Source organism: Varroa jacobsoni, unplaced genomic scaffold, assembly GCF_002532875.2.
Source record: "Varroa jacobsoni isolate VJ856 unplaced genomic scaffold, vjacob_1.0 scaffold_1147, whole genome shotgun sequence".
Taxonomy (NCBI): domain Eukaryota; kingdom Metazoa; phylum Arthropoda; class Arachnida; order Mesostigmata; family Varroidae; genus Varroa; species Varroa jacobsoni.
The window spans coordinates 341,909-364,075 of record NW_019214049.1 but is presented as its reverse complement, the minus strand read 5'-3'; the positions used below and the strand labels follow the sequence as shown (position 1 = coordinate 364,075).

General features: G+C 42.9%; 1 protein-coding gene and 1 long non-coding RNA gene across 2 annotated transcripts in view; one reads left to right on the top strand and one right to left on the bottom strand.

Annotated features, from left to right (window-relative positions):
- The window catches only part of LOC111267110 (glutamate receptor 1), a 109,890-nt gene that overhangs the window by 63,754 nt on the left and 23,969 nt on the right, over positions 1-22,167 (top strand). Inside the window, exons 2-5 of the mRNA XM_022845111.2 lie at positions 7,711-7,851; positions 16,884-17,147; positions 20,797-21,032; positions 21,949-22,088. Coding sequence (XP_022700846.1) covers positions 7,711-7,851; positions 16,884-17,147; positions 20,797-21,032; positions 21,949-22,088 — 781 coding nt within the window. The remainder of the gene's footprint in view (positions 1-7,710; positions 7,852-16,883; positions 17,148-20,796; positions 21,033-21,948; positions 22,089-22,167) is intronic.
- Positions 15,027-16,725, bottom strand: LOC111267111 (uncharacterized). Its single transcript, XR_015313664.1, has 2 exons — positions 16,513-16,725; positions 15,027-16,046 (listed from the first exon to the last, which is right to left on the bottom strand). It is a non-coding gene; the product is annotated as an uncharacterized LOC111267111 (long non-coding RNA).

Sequence of the window (22,167 nt, the reverse complement as noted above, 5' to 3'; positions counted from 1 at the left end):
AACTTGATGATTTTATGCTCGTCAATATGAAAGACCCGTCCAGCCAGTTGAACGCGCCTTTATATTGATGTCGACGGTTCGCTTCATGGAATTCCGTAAGCGATCTAAGCTCTTTCTAGGCAATTCTACTTAAACAACCTTTCTTAAGTTTTGTTTTCGTCACTGATATGCGGACTAGTTCCTTCGGCGACTTCAGCGCTACTGACTAATTCCCTAAAATGGATTGCCAACCTAACCTCAGTGGAACGAGCGAAGTAGCCGCCCCACTATGGGCTGAAGCTCGCGAACGAAAGACAACGGACCTCCAGGATTAACACAGCAGTGAGCATCGGATCATTGTGTTGGATGTTCTAGTTTAATCGGATCTTCGAAGCTAGTAGTACATGCAGTACACGCAAATCTCGAATGCAGTGTGGTCTTGCAGGTTAACTTTGTATCTGTATGTCCTGGGGAACTGAAACAACGAGCACGTTTTCCCTGCTAGACCATTCCTCTCTTTGACTTACCTTCACCACGATCCCCTGTATCTCTCGTCCTCTTCGAAATAGATACTCTAAGGCAGAACTATTAGACAGTAACAGACTAAACGTTCGACCTATGCTGCCTGAGTAGCTTGTGGAAATAAGGATATGCGTCTCTATGCTACAAAGCTAAATATACCTGGCAGGATATGCAACAACTAACGAAATCAGCTTTCAGAGTATAACGAAAGGGATGTACTCTGATCTCTGCTTTCTGTCCACAGATTTGCGAATATCCAAATTTGCAGAACGCTATCGTTTACTATTTACGTACGAGTTAATCATTCTTATTTATAAGCCACTGGTATTAAAGTTTAGTAATCAGATTGGGCGCAATACTTTAGCGCATATTAGTAGCGTATTTGATAACGGATCACGGATACATATGTCTTAATCCACCCAAAAAAAGAGATCATGTCTTCGTGTTATAGTTTTTTGTCTTAGTTTACATACCTGCCACATCACAACAGTAGCTTGGTTTCATTTTTAATACTCTAGTACTTATGCCGTTTTTTTTAACCCGGACTAAACGTAGGCTAAATAATCTTTCTTATACTATATTGTTGAAACGGGCGCATGGGTAAGACACAGCAGTTTACCGCTAAAAGGTCTCGACTCTGATCTTACGGCCAAATGGTCCCTACTGTTCAAGTATGTTCTTTGCCATCAAACGTTATAAGACTTGCACAAATTCTAGCACCTAAATGAATAATGCACGAGTGCCAGTTAGCTGCATTAAAGATAAGCTAGTGTCTCTAGCCTTCTTTGCATAACCGTTACATGGAATGCCACAAACATTAATATATACTGTATAAGCAGCCTGATTTTAAGATTTGGCCGTAAACCTAGTGCTAACGTGCTGCTCTTCAGCAGAAGCGTTCTCGCGAAAATTCCTATTATACATGTAGATTAGTTAGAAAATTTGATGGAACGTTTAAGTAATTCTCAGTCTTTCTTTCCCTTGCTTTTGCTGCGGTCGCTTAGCTGTTTGAATTTGTGCTGTCTTGCTCGCTTATGCAGACGGCGGTTGCAAACGTCGACTGAAGTTCATCCAGACGCGGACTCAAAGGAGCCTCGACTCTCCTCGTACTTAGCTACCTCAGCAGGCCTTCACTACTTCCTTCGTTCTTAGTCCTCGGCCAAGCATGAACCGCACGTGCCTCTGTTACGGCCGCGGCAGCATCGCTAGTTCGCTTACTAGTCCGTCCGCACGAGTGTTTGTTCGGCCATTCGCCTTTTTTCGCCCATGCTACTGCCGCCATGGGCTCTCTGTCCCGCTCTGGTTTCTGCCAGGTTGTCTCTTAAGGACTCTTCTGGATGTAAATCCTGGCCGCTAAATCCCGCCATCTGCAGGCTGCCCGCTCATCCGCAGAATTCATGCCTGTAGCCTTTATTACCAGGTACAGCGCTACTTCGAGATATTCTCAGTCGGTTCCACCCCTTGAAGCAGCAACAAGAGCGCTTGCAATAGCAGCGGTTACTGGTGCTTGCCCGTGTCGCTACGAGAGTCTATGTAACCGTATGAGTATAACGGTGCTGCATACTCGTGTGGGCTATATGTGCTGTGGTCCGTGACCGGCAACGAGACTGGCTTGCTCCGTGCAGTCTTATATGTTGGCTAGGCCGAGCGTACTCTATACTGGTCTGGTTGGGTCTGCTTGTAGCCAGTACGCCCGCGGCGGCGGCGATTAGCAAGTCAAATGTCGTTCGGTGGCGGTAGCCAGGCAAAGGCACCAATCGCGATTCGGTCAGTAGCGACATCTGCCACCGCAGCGACGGGGTCTTCTCACTCGTTCTGTCCCAGGGGACGAGAGGCTGGAGGAAGGACATAGTCTTAGTCGTCTCGTGAATTGTGCGTTGCTTGTTTGCGCTTTTTCCTCTTGTCCGTCCTTCTCCTATTCAAGCCTGAATATCTTTCGTCCACTGCCTTTTAAAATACAGAATTCTGAATAAGGCTTTTGCTGCCTTAGCCGCGCGGCGCCGAATTTTCCTGATGCATGGATACGGAATACGAAAACCCGAATGCGAAGAAGCGTCGGTCGGACGACGTTGCAACATTTGACAGCCGTAAAGAGGTAAAGAATCCGAGTGAGTGGGAATGTAGTTCAGATCACGGGGATTGCCGTTTTACAAAAACGGCCAGCCATTGACAAAGGAGTAGAATCTAGCAAGGCTAGTCACCAGCTCAAGCCAAGCCTTTTCCTCCATAATATTTCCTGTTGTCAGAACTATTTTCTTGCAACTTAACTTCTATAACTAGGAAGCTTGTCTGGCATATATACAGCTGCGCCTTGGTTTTGTATCCGACGATTCGCCCAGATGCCGTGGAGACACCTACATGATTTTACTAACAAAGAAGAGTTTATAGAGGACGTACATCTACAAACATAGCAGCATGACCGCGCGCGGTCGCCAAAAAACACGGACGCTAGTCCTTTAGTCGTCCCAAGGAAAAACAATGGTTCGCAGTGGGGATTGGCCTCTAGGCCACTAAAAACTTAAGCCTAGTTCCCTTGAATGGCTTAAACGTACGGCTTGGCGATGGCGGGGACTGCACCGTCAGAATCAGGAGCAACGCTGGTGGGAACAGCAGCAGCGATCGTGACGACGACAACGACAGCGGAAGAGGCCTTTATTCTTTCAAAAAACGGGCTACGTTAAGGTTAAAAGCTAAGGACTAAGAACCCTGTCGGTCGCCTGCTCGCACGCTGCGGCCCGCTCCCTGTAAGCGTATCTCACTCTGCTACTCGCAAAGGGTGGTCGAATAGTGAATGGGGATAAATTCGCTCCGTTGGGCTGAACTTAATGAGACAGGTCGTTAAAATTTTGAAATCTTCGTGCCATCCTATGGAAGCAGACTAGCTGCTTGCCTGAGTAGTGGCGAGCCGGTTGGAGACTTGAGGCTGACGCCCGGTGCACGAGCTTACCTGCCGAGCTGCTTCGGTTTTAGTCACCAATCCCCTATTCATCTCTGTTCTGCCCTGACCCCGTTTTTTATCCCTTACAGTGCTGCCGTGTTCTCACTGAGTCCAGCACCGTCCTTTGCACTACCCCGCCCTCCCTTGAGCAGCAGTCCAGCGACGACGATGGGGAAGAAAAACATAGAACCGTTAACGTTGAATATATTAACGCTTGTCGTAGACGTTCCTGATTGCTTGCGTGGCCTTGTAGCCTGTTTGCCAGCAGTAGGCCGTAGATAATCGGGTTATAGTTGGTCATCCCAACCACCCCGCAGCGCGCAAGTAACGTTCAAGCAAGCGGGCTCGTTGTCTCTATCTCTCTCTTTTTTCTGTCGACGAAACGGGCGGCGGTCACGACAGCATGAGCACCATTTCACCAGCAGAGGCATAAGCAAGGGCGTTAGGTCGTGAAGTTGGGTCGGATGTTCGGAGGCTAAAGGCGATAACATTACGAAGCTAGACTGAACTGTCGAAAGCTTTTCTTCGATGTTCGGCCAGAGCTTATCGCTTAGCATTTTGTTCGTGTTCACCCTCGACTGGCGCCGAGAGCGCACCAAACTCCTGCACCTCTGCAAACATCAAAGCGAACGAGCAATGACGGAATGGCTTGCTTTGTGGTTACCATACATACATATAACACTTCTTGGGCATATGAGATGGCATGCGTGATCTATACGCGTGGAAGAACTCGACCCTTAAATACATGGCTTTAGCCTCATTAACAATATCTCTAGATAAAAAAAGACTAGCGACACATCCCTTCGACACACTTCTGTGTTAAAACTTTGGTCTAAAATTACTTCACACAAAATCATGGGCTAAAGCGTCACAGTTGAAAATATTTGTCTTTGCGATAACAATCTGCGATAACAATACCTTTACAAAGTAGGTTTAGTTACAACACGTTATACTACAAAAAAAAATAACGTGTATCGTAAGACCTATAATTTTACAAATTTTCTATAGTGATTTTTAAGCTCAAAATTAATAGAGACAGTTGAAAGTTTTTGCAGCTAAGTTTTGTGTTTCAGCTTGAGCGATAAGTGATAATATAAATAAGTGAGGTTCAATAGGCATGCGTAACATATCGCATAATTTTAAATGTGAATCCTTTAATGAAACTTTAAAATCATTGGTGCATGAGACCTACATAGGCTATTAATATAATACAAATATGATGTTAAGAGGGATGGAGTAATTTCAGTGCGTGGATCTGTCTTCACCCGTGTCTTCATGTTTGATTGGCCTGTGTAAACACCTTGCTATGCGCGAGATATTTTCTGCTTACACGATACGAAAAAATATCAAACATCCTTCAAATGTCTTCACTTGTAGCTCAATATACGTACGCGACTCATAGCATTTCTCAATGTTTCCACGTTCATTGTAAACCATGACGAAACGCGCCGAACGCAGGTTGTATCCCAGTCTTCCTTTTTCTGCCTAGCTATATCAACAACACCTAGCCTCTATCCTTCTATTTATCTCGACGGCTTCGGTCCAGAGGTTACAGGTTCCATGGGCATTCAGAGCCCTCATTGCGCTGAACGATGCTTCAAACCTCTTGGTTAATTAAGCCTCTTGGAACTATCATCCTCCTTAGAACCGTCGATACTGCTCCTTCGCAGCAGCGTAGAATCTCTTTGTGCCACTGTGAATATACCGCCTCTTTCCACTTCGCCGCCTCTGCAGGCTTCGGAGCAGTGTGACAATGCTCCGCTTTACCAGAGCGCAGGCCACCGGCTTTAATGATGTCATTTTTTGTCCACGCACGAACTCTATAGTTTTGGACCCACCACGTAGTATTCAGCCTTTGAACGGCTGCGAATTGCTGGCTATGAACCTCTGGTTGTGGCTACAGATGCTCGTTTGCCATGGGCGCTTTGTCGGGGCCATGGAGAACAGCTGCTCCGAGTTGGGAGAGCTGTATGGGGCATCTTTTAGCTGTCATGGGCAGATATCGGGAAATTGCCGGGCTAATATAGTTAGTCCCTATTTAAGTATAATTGCAGCCACTGACGAAGAAGCACTGACTCAGTGAGAAATTTAACTAACAAATGACACTATAAACTGAATCGAAACATGTACATCACAGTAGCCACTGTACGTATTATATATGTACATCTGCTTGTCTCTTATACGATGGGCTTTATATATCTTTGTATTTGTAGATCTTCGGTAAGACTCGATTGCGGCTACACAAACAATAACAAACAGCTATTCTTCTTGGAAAAGGCCAGTCGATCAAACTCATTAGTATACGTTAAGATAATCAGGAAGAAGATAATGTGGAAGTAAAATATATAAAGTTAGGCCTATAGCCTAAACTTGGATACTTGAGATAACAAATGAGCATAATATTTTGAATTTGTTTATTTTACGGGATTTATTTATACGGGACCTAATACACTTCCCGTAAGCGATTAGAATAAACATAGACAGCTACCGACTGACATCGTTTAAGTGTACTTATAGAGCTTTTCGTTCGATACATTTTATTTCTGACCACAAAGTTTTTTTGAAAGGAAGTTTTCTCTCTAATGCGCTAGCTACTCCTCCCCAAATTTGAATTTGAGTTTATGTACCCTTCAGAGTGCCGTACGAAGGCTGGGCATAGAGATTTTATCAAGTGGATATTTCTTTGGAATTCAAGCCTGTGTCGCACATAGCTCACCACAACTTGAGAGCACAAAATCTCTAAATATTATGTGGCTATATATCATGGAACTAACAGGTTGCTCCGGAAGGGCTGCCGTCGTTGGCCTTACTGGCTGAGGCAGACTTGCGAAGTGGTTCAACCTTGTGCTTGTCAAAGCCCACGAGTTCCGGCCTAGGCCGGCCTAACACTCGCTACCGCCATGGTAATTGCAAAGGGTTTCTGTCTTCTTCTATCGTCTAGCGCTGCCTCTGGAGTACAGAGAAGACAGGACGATAGGCCTAGTTGAGCAGCTTGAATATGCTTGTTACGACTAACAAGATCGTTACTGCGATATTTGTACAGTAGGTGGCCACTAGTAGCTTTTCCGTATCTTCTCTGCTTTTCCGTATTTCGATCACATAGGACTACAGGCGTTTTTCTACGACCAAAGCTTTTTTTGCAAACCCGTTGCCCTTTCTTACTTCCATTCGTCTCCCGTAATTGCAAGGGTTAGCTCAAATACACTAGAATGCACCATGTATACGATCTTATTAATTACAGCGTCTATGGGCTAAACAGCTATTATCACAGCTATCTCGTGTGATCGGTACGATTACTGCTGTCCCTATTTTTCTTCTTTATATCGTTTCTATCACTTATGTGATTATCTCTCGATTCAGCGTAGCATACACGACCTATACTACTGGCGCCACCATTGCCATTACCGTCAGTATCGTGCCTATCTATTTTTTTGCTGCTGTAAGTCAATTCGCCCCTCCTAGAAGATTCGACGGCGAGGCTACGTCATCATTTCATGGCAGGGTATCTGCTTATTTGTGTAACTGCTAGATGATATAAGAACCGTTGGACGTAGGCTGTGTAGGTCGAACAAAACGTATATTTGGAATAATGCCTTCGCATCGTATTCTTAGGGCAGACGCACCGAAAGCAGCAAGAGCTCTAGGCAGGAGAACGACCCTGTGAACACCTTCTGCTGTTTGTTCGTAGGTCAGGAAAAGCCCGAAAGATTGTGGAAATCAACATCAAACAGGCCGCTCAACGCTAAAACTACTTCGCTGATCCTAGCCAGGAGCTAGTTAATAAACAGACGTTAGGAGAATAAGATTATACCTACCGTAATCATCTAGTTCATCAAAGACGCTCGCATCCGATGTGAGAGAAATGTGCGCAACATTTCTTCCAGAAACTACATTATAGGTCCTTCCGTTTCAAACATTAATATTTCTAACTATGGCATCACCCCGTAAAAGTTTTGGCGATATCTTAGCAGTCACAAATAAGAACAGTGTTTAGCTAGAAGGCATGCCTTCTGGCCAGTACTTTTTGTTGCCCTTAGATAGTTTGTAATACTTGCATATATGTCTTTTATATATTTTATATCTAAGCTAGGACCATCCTTACAGACCTGAACGTCGGTCCAGGGCACTCCCCCAAATTATTAGAAGGTTAAAAAAAAAAAAAAGGACATACACTAAATGTGATAACGAGCCTTTTTATAAATAATTTGATTATCTCCTCGTAGTGAGCCACCGGTACGTAGAATACTAATCTTTATTATCTGTAATTACAGGTACGATTTTACTGCCGAATCAAGAAGTCTATGAGAACATTTTGCGATATGCAGTGAAGAACTTTGACAGCTCGCTTTTTGACACTCGGCTTGTCGCGATGAGATTGAGTAACGCCGATTTCGTACAAATCAACATGAAAGGTATGGGGTGCTCTTTAGCACGTAAATGGCAATACTATACCCTTGTTATATGTGTATAAATAACCATGTATGAAGTGCGTGTAAGGATTAGGTCGATCAGGAAATAAGTTTTATTTGATTTCATATAATGCAAGCTTTTGGTTGAGGCTAACATTCTTCTGCTAGGGTTAGTGCCTCAGTTTTCCGTGGCGTTCATCCACCATTTAGGCAAAAAAACGAGTCTCAGGCTAAATGAAAGAAGTATATATAAAGACGATTTATCCATAAACCCCTTTTATGGACTTCGCCTCTTGTTTTAATTAGCTCGCCCCCCAGACCATGCTGCATGAATCCGAAAAATTGCAACTTGGTAGAGGTCTGGGCCGGAATCCGGAAGAACTTTTCAGGTCTGCCGTTAAATTCAAATAAAGTCAGGTATTATCATACATCGTGATCATGTTATGAAGTCGTTCGCCTTCTTCAGGTGTTTATATTATAATGTTTTGGCCTAGATTCGCAGTCTACATTTATCATGTCACTGAATGTTTTAGAAACTTAGAACAGACCATTTGTTTCAGGTGCCATTAAATTCTCTTATGGAAAGCTGTTTTGAATTTCACTATACTGTTGGGCAAAAAAATTATTATAAAGTAACCCTTTCCATCTCAGCCACTCACCCTGAAGGCTTCTCCTGTACGTTTCTTAGCAGGGGACTTATCCACAAGTAGTACATATTGAATCATCATGTACAAGGCCAAGGCCGTAATCATAATATAGAGAATTTGGAATAGTCACTGTAGAATAGTATATATAGAATAGAAATAGTAGGCACTTGCGTAGCGTCGGTGGTTCCAGAAATGTATCGGGTCGGTCAGTGTTCTTTGTACTTCTTTAAAGGGCTACTCAAAGCAAACCGGTTACTCGTAAACCCTCCTCTGACAATTTTATTCTTTTTTCCCCCGGAATCGTACCTTTATTCATTTATTTTCCTTTTCTCTAACAGTAACGATATATCCATAGCGGTATTGATCTGTTCGACCATTCCAGCCTCCTTTAGGCCACGGCCGTAATTCCTGCTGTCGTCGTCCGTCGCAAAAATGTCACGTAACTGCCACCGCATTGACACATAATTTATGTGCTTCGAGACATCAGTGTTTTGTAAATCTTGAAATGAAAATGCAACGAAGATATCCATAGGGGTCGTTTATGACAGACATCGACGAGACTAGTCAGACACCAATTGGAACTTATGCATTTAGGATAATGCGAATATATCGAATTCAATTTCATCAGACAATAAACTTCTTTCAAAAAGTGTGCTTTCACGGGCGATGGGCCTATTGTAACTTTTCCCATTTCCTCACCATACGAATATACTATTCGTATATGGAGAATGTCTTATATTTCGATGTTTTACGTCCGGTATATAAGCCGTTGGGCACTGCTTCAGACGGTTGGCAGTACGCACGCTACGGACGATTTAATATATATTGCCCAGATCGAAAAACTTACATCAGCACGTATCGGAAGTTTAGTGGTACACGTCTTTACGTGATAAACACGTTTGTGTCTACGTATCGTTTTTAACCTAACGTCGCAATCGAATGTCCTAGCAGCCGTTGCAACGCCATGCATCAGAATCCATATATAGATACGCGTTAATAATATTGTGTATTAATTTAGAATACAATTAAAATTGATAGTTGTTTTTAAGCACACCAATTTGGACAGAAGCCCTTTCCGCATTAGGCATTCCTATCTCTATGTTATTTAGGTTTACTCGATTATTCAATTGTCATAATTTCCTAACAACTACGACTACTTTAAAACGATTCTAATAAGGCCCAGTTATGCTGGACCATGTATACTGACTGCGTTTTATGTGCCGGAACAGGAACCTATCGTTTGACTGACGCAGGCCATTTTCGACGTATCTGCTAAGCATCCGTAGTGAGCAGGACGATAGATCTAGACAAATAGTAATTTGCATTTTTATGCTATACGAAACCTTTTAGAGCGGTATGTACTGTACATACCGGTAATAATTGGAAGTTGATGGGCTAATTTATCTGCACATCTAACTGTCGCTGAGTGCTATTTACGAAGGTACACCTAAATACGAAGCCACAATTAGAGGCTTCTGTAACCGTTGGTTAGTTTATTTCAATCCCAAAGACCAATGGTCAGTTGGTGCAGAATAGTCCAGTCTTTCATCATTTTTACTAATCAGACTACATTTATACTGACAGCGTCTAAAAATTAAGCTACAGAACTTTTATTTTGTGTCATCTTTAAATAGGTTTCCGTTACGTAAAACCAAAAACGTTGTTGTGCGTTGCAAAAACATGAAAAGTACCTCGGATGTCAGTATTTTTATCGCATAGCTAATTCTTTAGATTTATTAGAAAATAAAACGCTATTAATTATTAGTGTTGTCATGTCAGCGTTCATTGACCCTATAGCCGAGTCACTGCGTAAGATTTAAGTGTAAATAGCACCCTATGATATCGGGCACATGCAGAATGCTAAATAAAATGTGTGCCATTGTGTGCTTCTTGGCACGGATGCTCGCGTCTCGAACCGTAACTTTTAGCTGTAGCAGCACTTGTGGTAACAGTGAACACGGTCAACTATGTAGCATTGCCCCACCCTGTGCGGTTTACTTGTCCAGTGGATTAACGATGGCCAGCTAAAGCCGGTACACCGGAATTGCTTGAACGAACGCTTCATACTGATAATACCATTTCGAAACGCAACCATCACCTGTTCCTAGCCAGGGGTGCTTTTTGTGTGTCTTTATTATGAAAGAAAAAAACTGTGTTTACAAGGCACATTCGAGCTCCGCCACAAGGAAAAAGGAGATCAGTATGAATACGTCGCGAAAGTAGCTACAGGAAAACGTTTTTTTTTTGAAATTTTTCGCGTCAGGTTGGGGACATTTACTGTGAGAACACTCACAAAAAAAGTGCGGGGCAACACATGAGTTTTTACTGTTTTCAGTAATAACAATAGCTAGTATTCTTATTATTATTCTATTAGCTGCGGGGGCTGGTTCTGCTACAGAGAAGAGTACTTGTTGCATAACAGGGTGCCAGGACAGGCTCACGTCGAACGCAAGAAAAATGTCCGAGCGAACAGCTGGGTTCGATTACTGTCGTTCTCTGTACATTATCTACCATTATGTATGTCTTCACGTAAGATTAGGTCTCATTTTTTTTTGACTCAACTGAAACAAATGGAGTACAGGACCGTTGCAACATATGTGCAATCATACTCTTCGTACATGTTTTGATTTATCCCTTCGCGATCGTCTTCAAATATCTGATACTCCTGTCCCGCAGCCATCAGCGTCGCCATGCCCGCTGCCATTTCCGATCGGTAGCATGCCTATTTTTTTTAACGAAATTGAATCAAACGGCGCTTGGTTGTGCGGACACAACGTGCGTTTGCTGTTGCTGTTAGTCCTGTTGCACAGAAGCTGCAGGAACAGCAGGAACGCAGCTATAACTATCTCTCACGATCAAAGGCCTATTCGTCCACCTCGGTTACGACAATACCGTGTTTTGTCTGTGCATCGTATTTGTCTGCCTGCTTACTTATCCCTGTATATACGTGCGTATATCCGAGTGTGTTTCTTGTATGGCGCTGAATAATATTGCCCAGGATGAATGAAATTCCACTGTATTTCTAGTGACATTCCAAGAATATTTGCTTGCTTCATATTTTTTTTTTGTTTAAATGACCCATCCTATAAACGTTTGCCCAGGAAGAGTCGATCACTCGTCTGCCTACTACTGCTTCCGCCGCAGTTGAAACTTCTACGAAGCGGTCGCGACGACCACTACGCTATGCTATGCTATAGCCTTGCCATCTACTATAATGTCGTTTCTGTGTCTTCCTTTGATTTGCTCCTGTTTTTTTGGTGCTCTGAAGTTATAACGTTTCTCCCATGTATTTACATGGCGGCAAAAGTAGGCGAACTAGAACGCTGTAGTGGAATTTCTAGAAAGATACGTGATGATCCCTTAGAGGTGATGACAGGACGTACAACCTCCAATGCAACTGCTGTAGTCGTTCTAGCTCATGACTTAGATTATGACAATATACGCATCCGTATAGATGCGAAGCATTATGGCGCCTGGATCATTTGACATTGCATAGAGTAATAGAAGAACTTAATCTAAAACTGGATGGCAGTAGAAACAGGTATAGTGTCTGGTGTTCGAGCAAAGAAAATGAAAATCTCACTTTTTATATACGCAGTGTATAAATTTATTCGTTTGAAACATTAGCATATCTTTACTGATATTTTCATTTATATGCGAGAGAAGTTGCTTTGAAGCAATACGTGCAGAACATGTGCGAGATTTAGGGAAGAAACGATCCAGTCAAAACTATCGTATTGCCTTCGAGCTAGTAATTTTTAATGCTTTGAAGCCTATATACCTGTAGTGTTTGAGCACACGCGGCGAACTACTAGCTCAGAACTACTGCGTGCTAACGTGGAACGTAGTGCTGCTTTGGCTGTGAAATGTCACAGAGCTTCGCTGAGCTCAAAAGCCAAAATAAAACGAACTTAACTTAATCAGGTCTCACAGGTTTGTCTAGTGCGAGTCATTCTTGTCGAGCGTACAGACGATTAGATCATCCGATTGATACGATTGGTTGGCCGGGCACGCTGGCACATCCCAAAACTTGGGACCTCTACTACGATTTCTTCACAGCGGCTCATTGGAGCCGACAGGCATCACTGGACTGGCTGTTGCATGTTAGCACCCTTAGTGTTTCTCTTACACTCTAGCATGAGGTATCGTCAGTAGTGATCGTGGTAAACGCGCGTTGACGTTACTAACCTAGGACATCACTAAGCTTTTCGTTATCGCTAGTGCTAGATAGGGGACAGAGAACGCTGGCATGCTGCTCGTCATCATGACAGAGGCCACTGTATTCGGCATACACCCGAAAACCTCACACATTTGAACCTACGCGTGCAGACGTACATTGCATTGTACTGCCTGTATGCCTGCTGCGGCTAGGGTCTGGTCAAAGACAGCTGCCTTAAAATCTTGGGAGTCACACTGCCTAGAGCAACATGATCGCGCCGCAATTATCGGCGTCATACAGAGGCAGAACGGAAATGATCATGCGCTATAATTGCAAAACGGAGTATTGGGAAAACTCAACAAACAATTCATCCTTTCTGTGGTGCCATCGAACCGAATAACGATTTACAACGGATGGTTACGCGGTTCTTAGCTATGGTTCGGATACCGCTGGGCCAATATGTGTGCCCATATGACGCGGGATAGAAAGGCCCGCGTATCTGGGAACTAAGTGTGAAATGAGTAGGATTCGAAATCCATCCAGGCAGAGACATCTTCCCTTGGAAGGTGAACGGGAATTAATGAATCTTATACCGGCGCAGTTGATGCTCGTTGTACTCTATTCAATAGGTGGATCAAATCGATTTGAATTTCAGTACAATAAAAACCATCACGTCAACTATACAGGAGGGCTGATCTGAAGTGAGCATTGAAGAGTTGTTTCTAGGTCTTATCTAAACAAAATACCATATTTCCAACGCAATCTATAGCCTGTGCTAGACGTATCGTTCCCGAAGATCACATTCAATGAAACCTTTAATATAAGACCTACGTCTTTCACTAGCCAGTTCTAAGAAATCATCCTTCAATACGCAAATCATTTTTAATAAATTCAATAATCATTCTATATTAGTGGGTATAAGCTCATTGAAGTGTTGCTAAAATACACTAAATGCAAAAAAATTCTAAGGGAATCAAATTATGGACAGAGAGCGGGCCAACAGTGACAAAAAATACACGGGTAAAGATTCCAACAAATGCAAAAAACCGACTAAGGACAAATCGCTAGAGTTTATATGACGGCTCAATCCGCAGTTAACATTTTTCTTTCCGCAACGACCGTCAACTCCTGTATAAAAAATCCATTACTCATATTCCGGTTTACCCCAAAATTTCTCCCGGACTTTTCTAAAAAAGCATAGAAACTGGCTATAACAATCTAAGTTTTGTTTAGCCTAGCCGGTTTTTGCTAGCCTGAAGAGCTATTAGCTGATTTTACTCAAATTGTAAAAACCACGCACTGTTTATCGCCATAATAATTTTGTTTTAAAAATAATTGGTTTTTTTTATTCCCGTTAGAGTAAACAGCCTGCCAACGTTTGTACTATATGAGACCAGAATGCTTGGATCGCATGCGAGTTTTGAGAGGTTTCTCTACACGAAAAGATTTCTCCATATTCATGTAGTGCTCCTGGTAGAGCAGTAAAGATTTACTAGATGTGTAGACAGACGTTTCTAACGCTGTGACGGTAGTTTTGGCATATATTTGACAATATGTCATAGATGCTTGAGTTGCTAATGTAAAAGTCAGGGGAAGAAAAAAGATCTACTTATTCAACGTATGAAAGTAACTGATTTCGTTGCGCCAAATTACGTTTATTTTCCAACAATACAGGGTAAGCGCAAACGAAGCCAACAAGGAACGATATGGCAGAATTGCCGCGTAACAACTGTTGCTGGCTATAGCAAAGCTGCATAATAGAAACCGTACTAGAGATATTCGACAATGAAATTCACGTGCACAGCGTCTGTAAGCGCTGTTTTTTTGCCTGAACAGACGCACTTTGACCCCTTGTTGCAACACGTGGACTCTCGTTACGAGCCTGGAAATTCTAATGCACACTGGTTGCACATCTGACCGTTTGTACAACTCAACTGTTCGTAACATTCCTAATGAAGCCAACCCAGTATAATTAGTGTGAGCATTCCAGCTAATATTCAGCTCGATGTGGCACGGTCTCTAGCTAATGTTGGCCCACAGAGTAACCAACAACGTTGACAGCGGCCGACAAGACATTTCAGCGGTATGTATTATAGCCGAGTGTGTATATGTGAGTAGTCTGCTACGCGGATCCGCGATATGCCCTATAAAACGAATGAACAAACCGACGCCACCGGCATTGCGGTACGTTTCTTCCCCGATACACAACTAGTCAAGCAGTCTCTCTCTAGCAGTGACTATTACCAGAGCGTCACTAAACAGCTTTCATTTGACGCCAGGCAAAATTTACGCATCAGTATGTTTAATTTGTTAACAAACGCACAAACATGTCTCTATGGAGGAACCTGCATGGCCGGACATCACACATTCGCTCTCCTTGATAGCATCTTTATTGATAATTCACACAGGCTAGGAACACTCACGGATACCAGTAATTACTTCCAATACTTCTTGACGGCAAATACTCTAGCTGGAATATGCAACTGTCGCCTATTCTATCTCTTTTGCGCGTTCCTTGTTTGTTACACATCCGTATTCGTAAATGTATCACCTACAAACAATCATCTCTTACAGTGATCGCATTAATATCATGCCACAAACCCGGATGACTTGAGCATGTGGAAATTCTCTTCCGTTAACGGTAAACACATCTCGCATTTTCATATCATAAAGCAAAAGGAAATATTGCACCCGTCAGGCTGACACTAAATCCCGATGGAAATATACGTTAGTGCACCTGTTAAGCAGTCTAGTTTTATCGGGTCATATTTTCATTGCAGAGCAAAACTCAGGTTAGACTTTTCAGAGGAATACTATCATAATGTAGCAATAACGTATGTACCTTAACATTCGTCACAAAAAAGACTGTACGCCTCCGAAACAGTCTGGACCGCCTCCTAGGCTCCGAGAAACATGACGACGTTAATATCAAGGATTATTTCTTCTTTGTGTTCCTTGAACATTACCTCACCCATTTCATGTTCACCTTTCTCTCCTGCTTCGTATTGTTCGGTTTGGCTTTTCGAACCGGGTCTTGTCCTCCGATCTAGCTTCGATCGTTTAGCTCTGCTGCCCGTCCTTTTCGACTTCAACGCAGGCTCAAACGGGCGGCCGGTTTGAAGGCTCGAAAGATGAAGGTAGAAGTCGATGATGCAATTCCAATATTTCAATGAATGTTTGGAAAAGCACAGGTCAAACTGACTGTTTGTGGCTTGGGAGATCAGAGACAAGAAGAAATCAGAGCAAAAAAGTCTCCGAACTAAGCCACTATGCCCAGCTCGATTCCTCTTCATCGTCCGGAAAAATAAATGGCCAAGAAGACTCATTCCGATTACTCTTTTCATCCAGCTGCTGTTGTACACAGGCGGGCGACGGCACCGGCATTGCAGACGCTGGAAGGAATAGAAAATAAGTTTTAAATTGAAAGCCTTAAGCAGGTCAAGGCTACCCAAGGAAAACCTCTTGTAGACCCTCAGTCGGCAGTCGCCTCAAATTCGCATTACTGTGGGTCTTTATTATTCCACTTACACTCTATTCTTTGTCGTTTGCCTTCCGTACCCTCAATTAAAGTCTACTTTCCTCAAAAATCGAAGAAGAGTTGACCAAGGAGTAGCAGTATCAACCGATCACCCTTATTGACCAATAAAACAAACCATACAGAGTACCAAGCCAACGTTTCTGCAAGAAGACCACACAGCTCGACCAGCAGCGGTCAATTTAAAACGGCCATCCTCCTGACGCGCAGGCTGACATCACAAATCCAAATCTATTCGCTTCGGTCAGGTCACAGGTGGGATTGGCGATCAGTGATTAGGTTAGGCAAAGCGGAACACGAATAGCGTAAACATGTAGACGTACGTATTCGAAAGCTTCCATGCTGGTAGCTCTATCTTGATATATTGCTTCCCATCCTAGATTGGCGCACAAGCTACGCGTGAACGTAAGTTATAGAAACTGTTGAAATATAATGCGCATTGAATTATTTTTCTTCAATAACGTCCATTTTCTATATGAAAAAGTGGATACAGCCTTATCACTGTCACGACAAAAAATAACATGGTACCGGTTATTTGAATGTTGCTATTTCGCTCACAACTGTTGTCCTTCTTAGACAAAGAGGAGTAGGGTAAAGATGACATGTGAAAATTAATAAAGCTATTGTGTTTCAATCTATTATAACTTTGCTAGCAGTAATTGTTTTTTATATTCCCTTTTTCGTTTACTTGCAGTGTGTGCGATGATGCGCGAAGGTGTCCTCGCATTCGTCGTAGCTCCTGATTCCGCACCTGCACTACGGGAGATGCTCACCTCGTATTCATCGCACTTTCACATCCCGTTGGCAACGTCACTTGCTTCACGGAGCTTCTCTCGAAGCGAGTACGCTATCTCGACGCAAGTGTCGCTAGCAGACGCCACCGCATCGCTGTTGCGCCGCTACAGATGGTCACAGGTGGCCTACATCTTTGACGACTCTGCCTCCCCCGATATTCTAGGTATGCTTCTATTGGCGGAAATTTGATGGTGATAGCAGCACTTTTATTCAATAACATTCCATCAATGGACCAACCGATATGGCTCTTGTCAGCATCATTTTATACCTACAATATTTAACGAAGAATCTTCTATTTCAATATTCTTAAGAAAACGAATAGTATCCTACATTTATTATATATAGTCTTTTTCTATGAGCCACAAAGTATTCTCTTGGTGCTAACTTGGATAAATGCAACAAGATGGAACGATTCAATTTGCAAGGTCCAGCGTTATCCTTGCCGAACTTGACTTTAAGTGTCAAGACTAGCGCGACCCCAGCCAGCAATGGAGTAACTCTCTACTAGACTGTAGGAAGTTGTGCTCCTTCACAGCAAAAAATATTGGTACTATTGATTACGTGTACGAACTTTAGGACAAGTGTCTGACATTGCCTGAATCGTTGCGAACCGGACATGTCCAAACGTATTTGGCTAAGGGTCTTCGTATGCGTTTAGGGCGGTACAGCCAGATTTACGATAGCCCACAAATCATCGATAGCAAAGCTTATCGATTATTCGTTCGTTCTTCAAAGCTTATTATGAACGTGCACCGAACTGAGGCGCCAGTCTTCTTGATAGACGGCCAAACGCGACCAGACCTTCTGGAGAAGCAGAAAAACCGCCAGCCGTGTCGAAGAACTTGTGTGAACTTTACGTATACCTGGGTATATTAAATTTCTTTGAAGTGCACCTTGGCTATTGTTTTGGAAGAGGTGTATACTACCCGACCAGTGTACTCGTAAAAAGCCGTGTTAATTCTTTAGGAAGTGAGTGTTCTGATAATGGTTTCGTTTAGAAGTGTTTATTCGCGTTAATCCGCTCTAACCCTATATAGTTAAACGACAATAGTATAAAACGAGCCGTATCGTTCTCGGAGATTAATAGTGACCCGTCCTGATGGTTTGGCCATGAAACAAAAGTTGCGTCAAAAAAGAATTCGCAATCAATTTGAAGAGCACATGATTGAAACAGAAAGGGAACCTTCCAGGCGCCAAAAATGGGGGTGTTTTGGTTTCGGTTTGTATATTACTGTACACTGAAGATGCAGAGATACAAGCAAGTGATCAACACACTACACAGTAAACAGTTGTCAATACACATTCATCACAGCACATTAGAAAATATGGCTTGGTGTCACTTATTGGTGTTTTGGTATCTACTCTAAGTTACATGAAAAGTGAAAAATCGGACCATGTTAATGCGCATGTAAATGGAGTAGGCACAGCAGCGGGACAATTCTATCGACAGACCAAACGATCTTTTTCTTTTCTGTCGGACGCAGCTAGGACAAGTGCGTCCTAGTAGGATATCTTTGTCAGCATGAACCGGAAAGTATATACAATAGCTTCGGGTTAGGAGATTATCTTTGAGAGACCGTATCGTCTCTTAACAAGGCCAATGGAGTGGGGTTCGGTCGCTTGCAGCACTTTTTGCACAAAGGAATAACTGTGAAATAGTTATAACTGTCCTATTCTTCTTCAACGCGCTGAATAGAATCATATGTATTCCCATTTTGCGCATCGGTGCGCTCACAATCAGTAGTGTATGATGTATAGCATTTGTGCCTTATTATGCTATACTGGTAGCGCATTTATATGCGTACGATTTGCTAAAATATGTGGAACCAAGTTCATGCTCTCTGGACAAAAAAAATCATGATCATCAGCGACGCTGATGTGCTTACGACGGTAAGACCAAGTCTCTAGCTGTTTTAATTGAGAACTTACTGGAGAAAGCCCGCATTTTTGAGGGACGGTCTTAAATTGAATTGCAGAAAACAGTTCTCATACAGAAGAAGCCATGCAGAATGAAATAAACAAGTAAAACAAAGCTGCAAATGATCATATGTCGTCATTGTTTTTGTCCACCATGTGCTAAAATAGACGTATTTGAATGGCTGTATTGTTAAAGGAACTGTAAAATTAAGGGGTGACAAATAGAATTATTAAGACTGTTAGCGTCGCTTTAGTAATACTATCCCTATTAATATTTTTATTATAGCGCATGTAGTGAAAGTTACGTATACGTAACTGTTGATTGCGTAGCGTCAGTCTTTTGCATAGAATGTTCCAACATAAATCATTCAACCACGCTTTTACAGAGAACCTAATTCTATAAAGGGTTAATTTACTTACCTAAGAAAGGGAGCGTGGCGGCAGCCGCAAATGATGGAACATGTACGAAAACGTGGCACCATATAGACCCTAAACTAAGAAGCCATCGCTGCAGGCTCGCGTAGGTTTCGTTACTGGTCCCCGCCGCCACGAGCAGCCGCTTCCCAGGCCCATGAAAACATTTTCATTTACAATCGCTAAGTCCTACTAGGTCTTGTTCGAGAGCCTAGGCCTGACGGCTACGCCAGCAAATGACTCTATTCAATTTTAACTGCATCTTATTACACTATTGAGCACACGGCCAATAGCACTAGTTACATAACGGCACAAGTAGGCCCGTTCTTCTAAACTGTATAAGCCTGATCTGGCACATATCAGAAAGGTACCGAGAGTGCCTGTTGAAATTGATAGCGGCGAAAGACACCCCAATTGACGCTCATATAATTTCCACCCTGATGCTCTATTTGACACTTCGAACTTTTATGTATAAAATTTAAGTCAGTGCTCGCTTCTTTGAAGTTATACAGATTACCGAAGATTTAATTATAGAAATAAACCTAATTAATGAATTTTCAATCCTTGGGAAATATTTTAAATGGCGGCTAATAATTATCGATGACCCTGCTTCAAACACACAGTGCATACCAAATTTTACGGCCCTTTATGATTACCCTTTTCTTAAGGAATTCTTTAGCAGCAAATAACATGAACTTGAATAAAGCGTGAACAAAGAGTAACAAGTAACAGTCTTAGTTCGGGTTGGTAAAAGGTAAGTATAGCATTAAAGATGACTGTGAATGATCGTTCATAGAGGGACTTTTAGGGCTCAAATTAGAAATTTGCCGCAGGTCTCGATTCTCCCAAAATGGAGTAAATATATAAGGCCCGCTCAAAAGCTTTGATACAATAAAATGCAGGTATATCGATGCATCCGAGACTTCACCAAGTTTCGGAAATAGTGGGGAGCCATTTTTTGGCCTGCGTTCCTGGTTAACCCAATCATAAACGGTTCATTTTACTATGATATAGACCACAACTCTGATCGAACACAGCAGGGCAGAAAGAAACGCTATCAAGTTTCAGTCCTAAGGGTCGTGAGCGCTAGTAAAGACAAGGCTTTTATTACAATAAAACACAGCAGTGACGGCTTAGGACATCATGAGAGAAAATTGGCATTTGGGTAAAAGAGTGCATAAAGACATAAGTTAATGTTTAATAATCATAGTATTGTACACAGTACAATATATAAGTGCTAGTAGTAAGTCTTCCTCGTAGAATATATTCCGGCTAGACCTAGCGAACACTTACATACTGACATTAACTCAATGTATATTCGTGTTTGCCTCTGTAGCTTCGTGCGTAAAAGCCACATATTTGTATGAGTCATTAGATAAAAACTGTCAAACTATTCAACGAACAATTTAGATTATTCTTAGCAGCTTCATGGTGTACTAATTTTTCACCTTTGGCCTATGCTTGGTGCCTTGGGCTTTCAGAGGCAATCCAGAACTCTGGTGTGAAAATTTCGATCGCGAAGAAAGTAAACAATGAGGCCGAGGCAAGTGACGCTGTTCTGGAGCTGTCTTCGCTGGGCCGATTAAAGCCGGAAAAGATCGAAAAGATTGTACTCAATGTTAACCGGCCGAGCTTGGCTAAGACAGTGCTATCTGGAATGATCAGGGAAGTCAAGAGCTTCAAGAACCTCAACACCCAGTTCATCCTCGCCAATCCGGTAAGTCGATCCCTTGTATCCTGCGCATCACGCAGACGACTACAATGCCACCAGGTAACATCAACAACGAAGTGAGCGAGACCCCACTTGCCTAAAAAATCTTAGAGCGTTGTTTTTTTACCATTAAAAAACAACGCTCTAAGGTTAATAAAAAAGTTCTTCCTGCTTTCGTCCGTCGGTCCAGTTCTCTCATTTTGACTCAACAGGCTAGCAGAGAGATCTGCCACTGCTTCGCCCAATATTTGCCCCCTACCCGTTCGGTAATCCGTCCGTTCGTCTGTCGAATCTGCCCAATTTCATCGGTTGAACTTTGAGCATCCGTTAAACCACGTCGACTGCGGCCCAGACCCATCGCTTTCTGCGACCATTGGGACAGTCCAGAGATGTGGGTCCTAAGAAAAAAGCAGCTGACGATGGACGAACGGCCGACCATCCAGCTAGACAACTAGCGGCACACGAAGAGGGCGACATCGAAAGGAACTCTAAAATATGTTTATGATGAGAAAAAGGCGGTTTTAGAGTCGGGAAGAGACGTTTTTATCTTAAAGACGACAAGCATTACTGGTGATTGAGTACTGGTTTCGTTTTTTTTTTATAAACACGAACTCATTATGACCCTTACCGCTTTCAGCGGCGTTAAATTTCTACATCGCTGCTTGACTGGTAACGTTGATCTTTGCACGTAACCCCTGAGTTGTGGTAAAAAAAGAGTCGTAACGACGGCTTCTCTATTCTAAACCAGACTCCCAGGGCACGTTGTAGGTCGGACTGGAACTAGAGTCAGTGGCTTCCTTCCTGTTATTCAAACGGGTGACCTCTCCTCCCTACTTGCCTCTCCTCGCCCATTGTACGTAGAAAGGAGACGCAAAGAATAGATATGCTATTGCTAACTCTGCTTGTGCGTATCAATTCATAGGTCTCGGACGATTTCTGGCAGTACATCCGATTCCGCGATGCCGGGAGCAGCCTCAACGTGACCGCCTTTCGGCTCGTCGACTCTGAGCTGCCGCATGTCACGCGCTTCCACAAACAGATGATGCAGCTGTCATCGCACCGGTGAGTATGGCGCTCAACTGGATGCGGTCGAGAATGCGAGAATAGCGTAACACAAAGGTATAATGGTACATATATTATG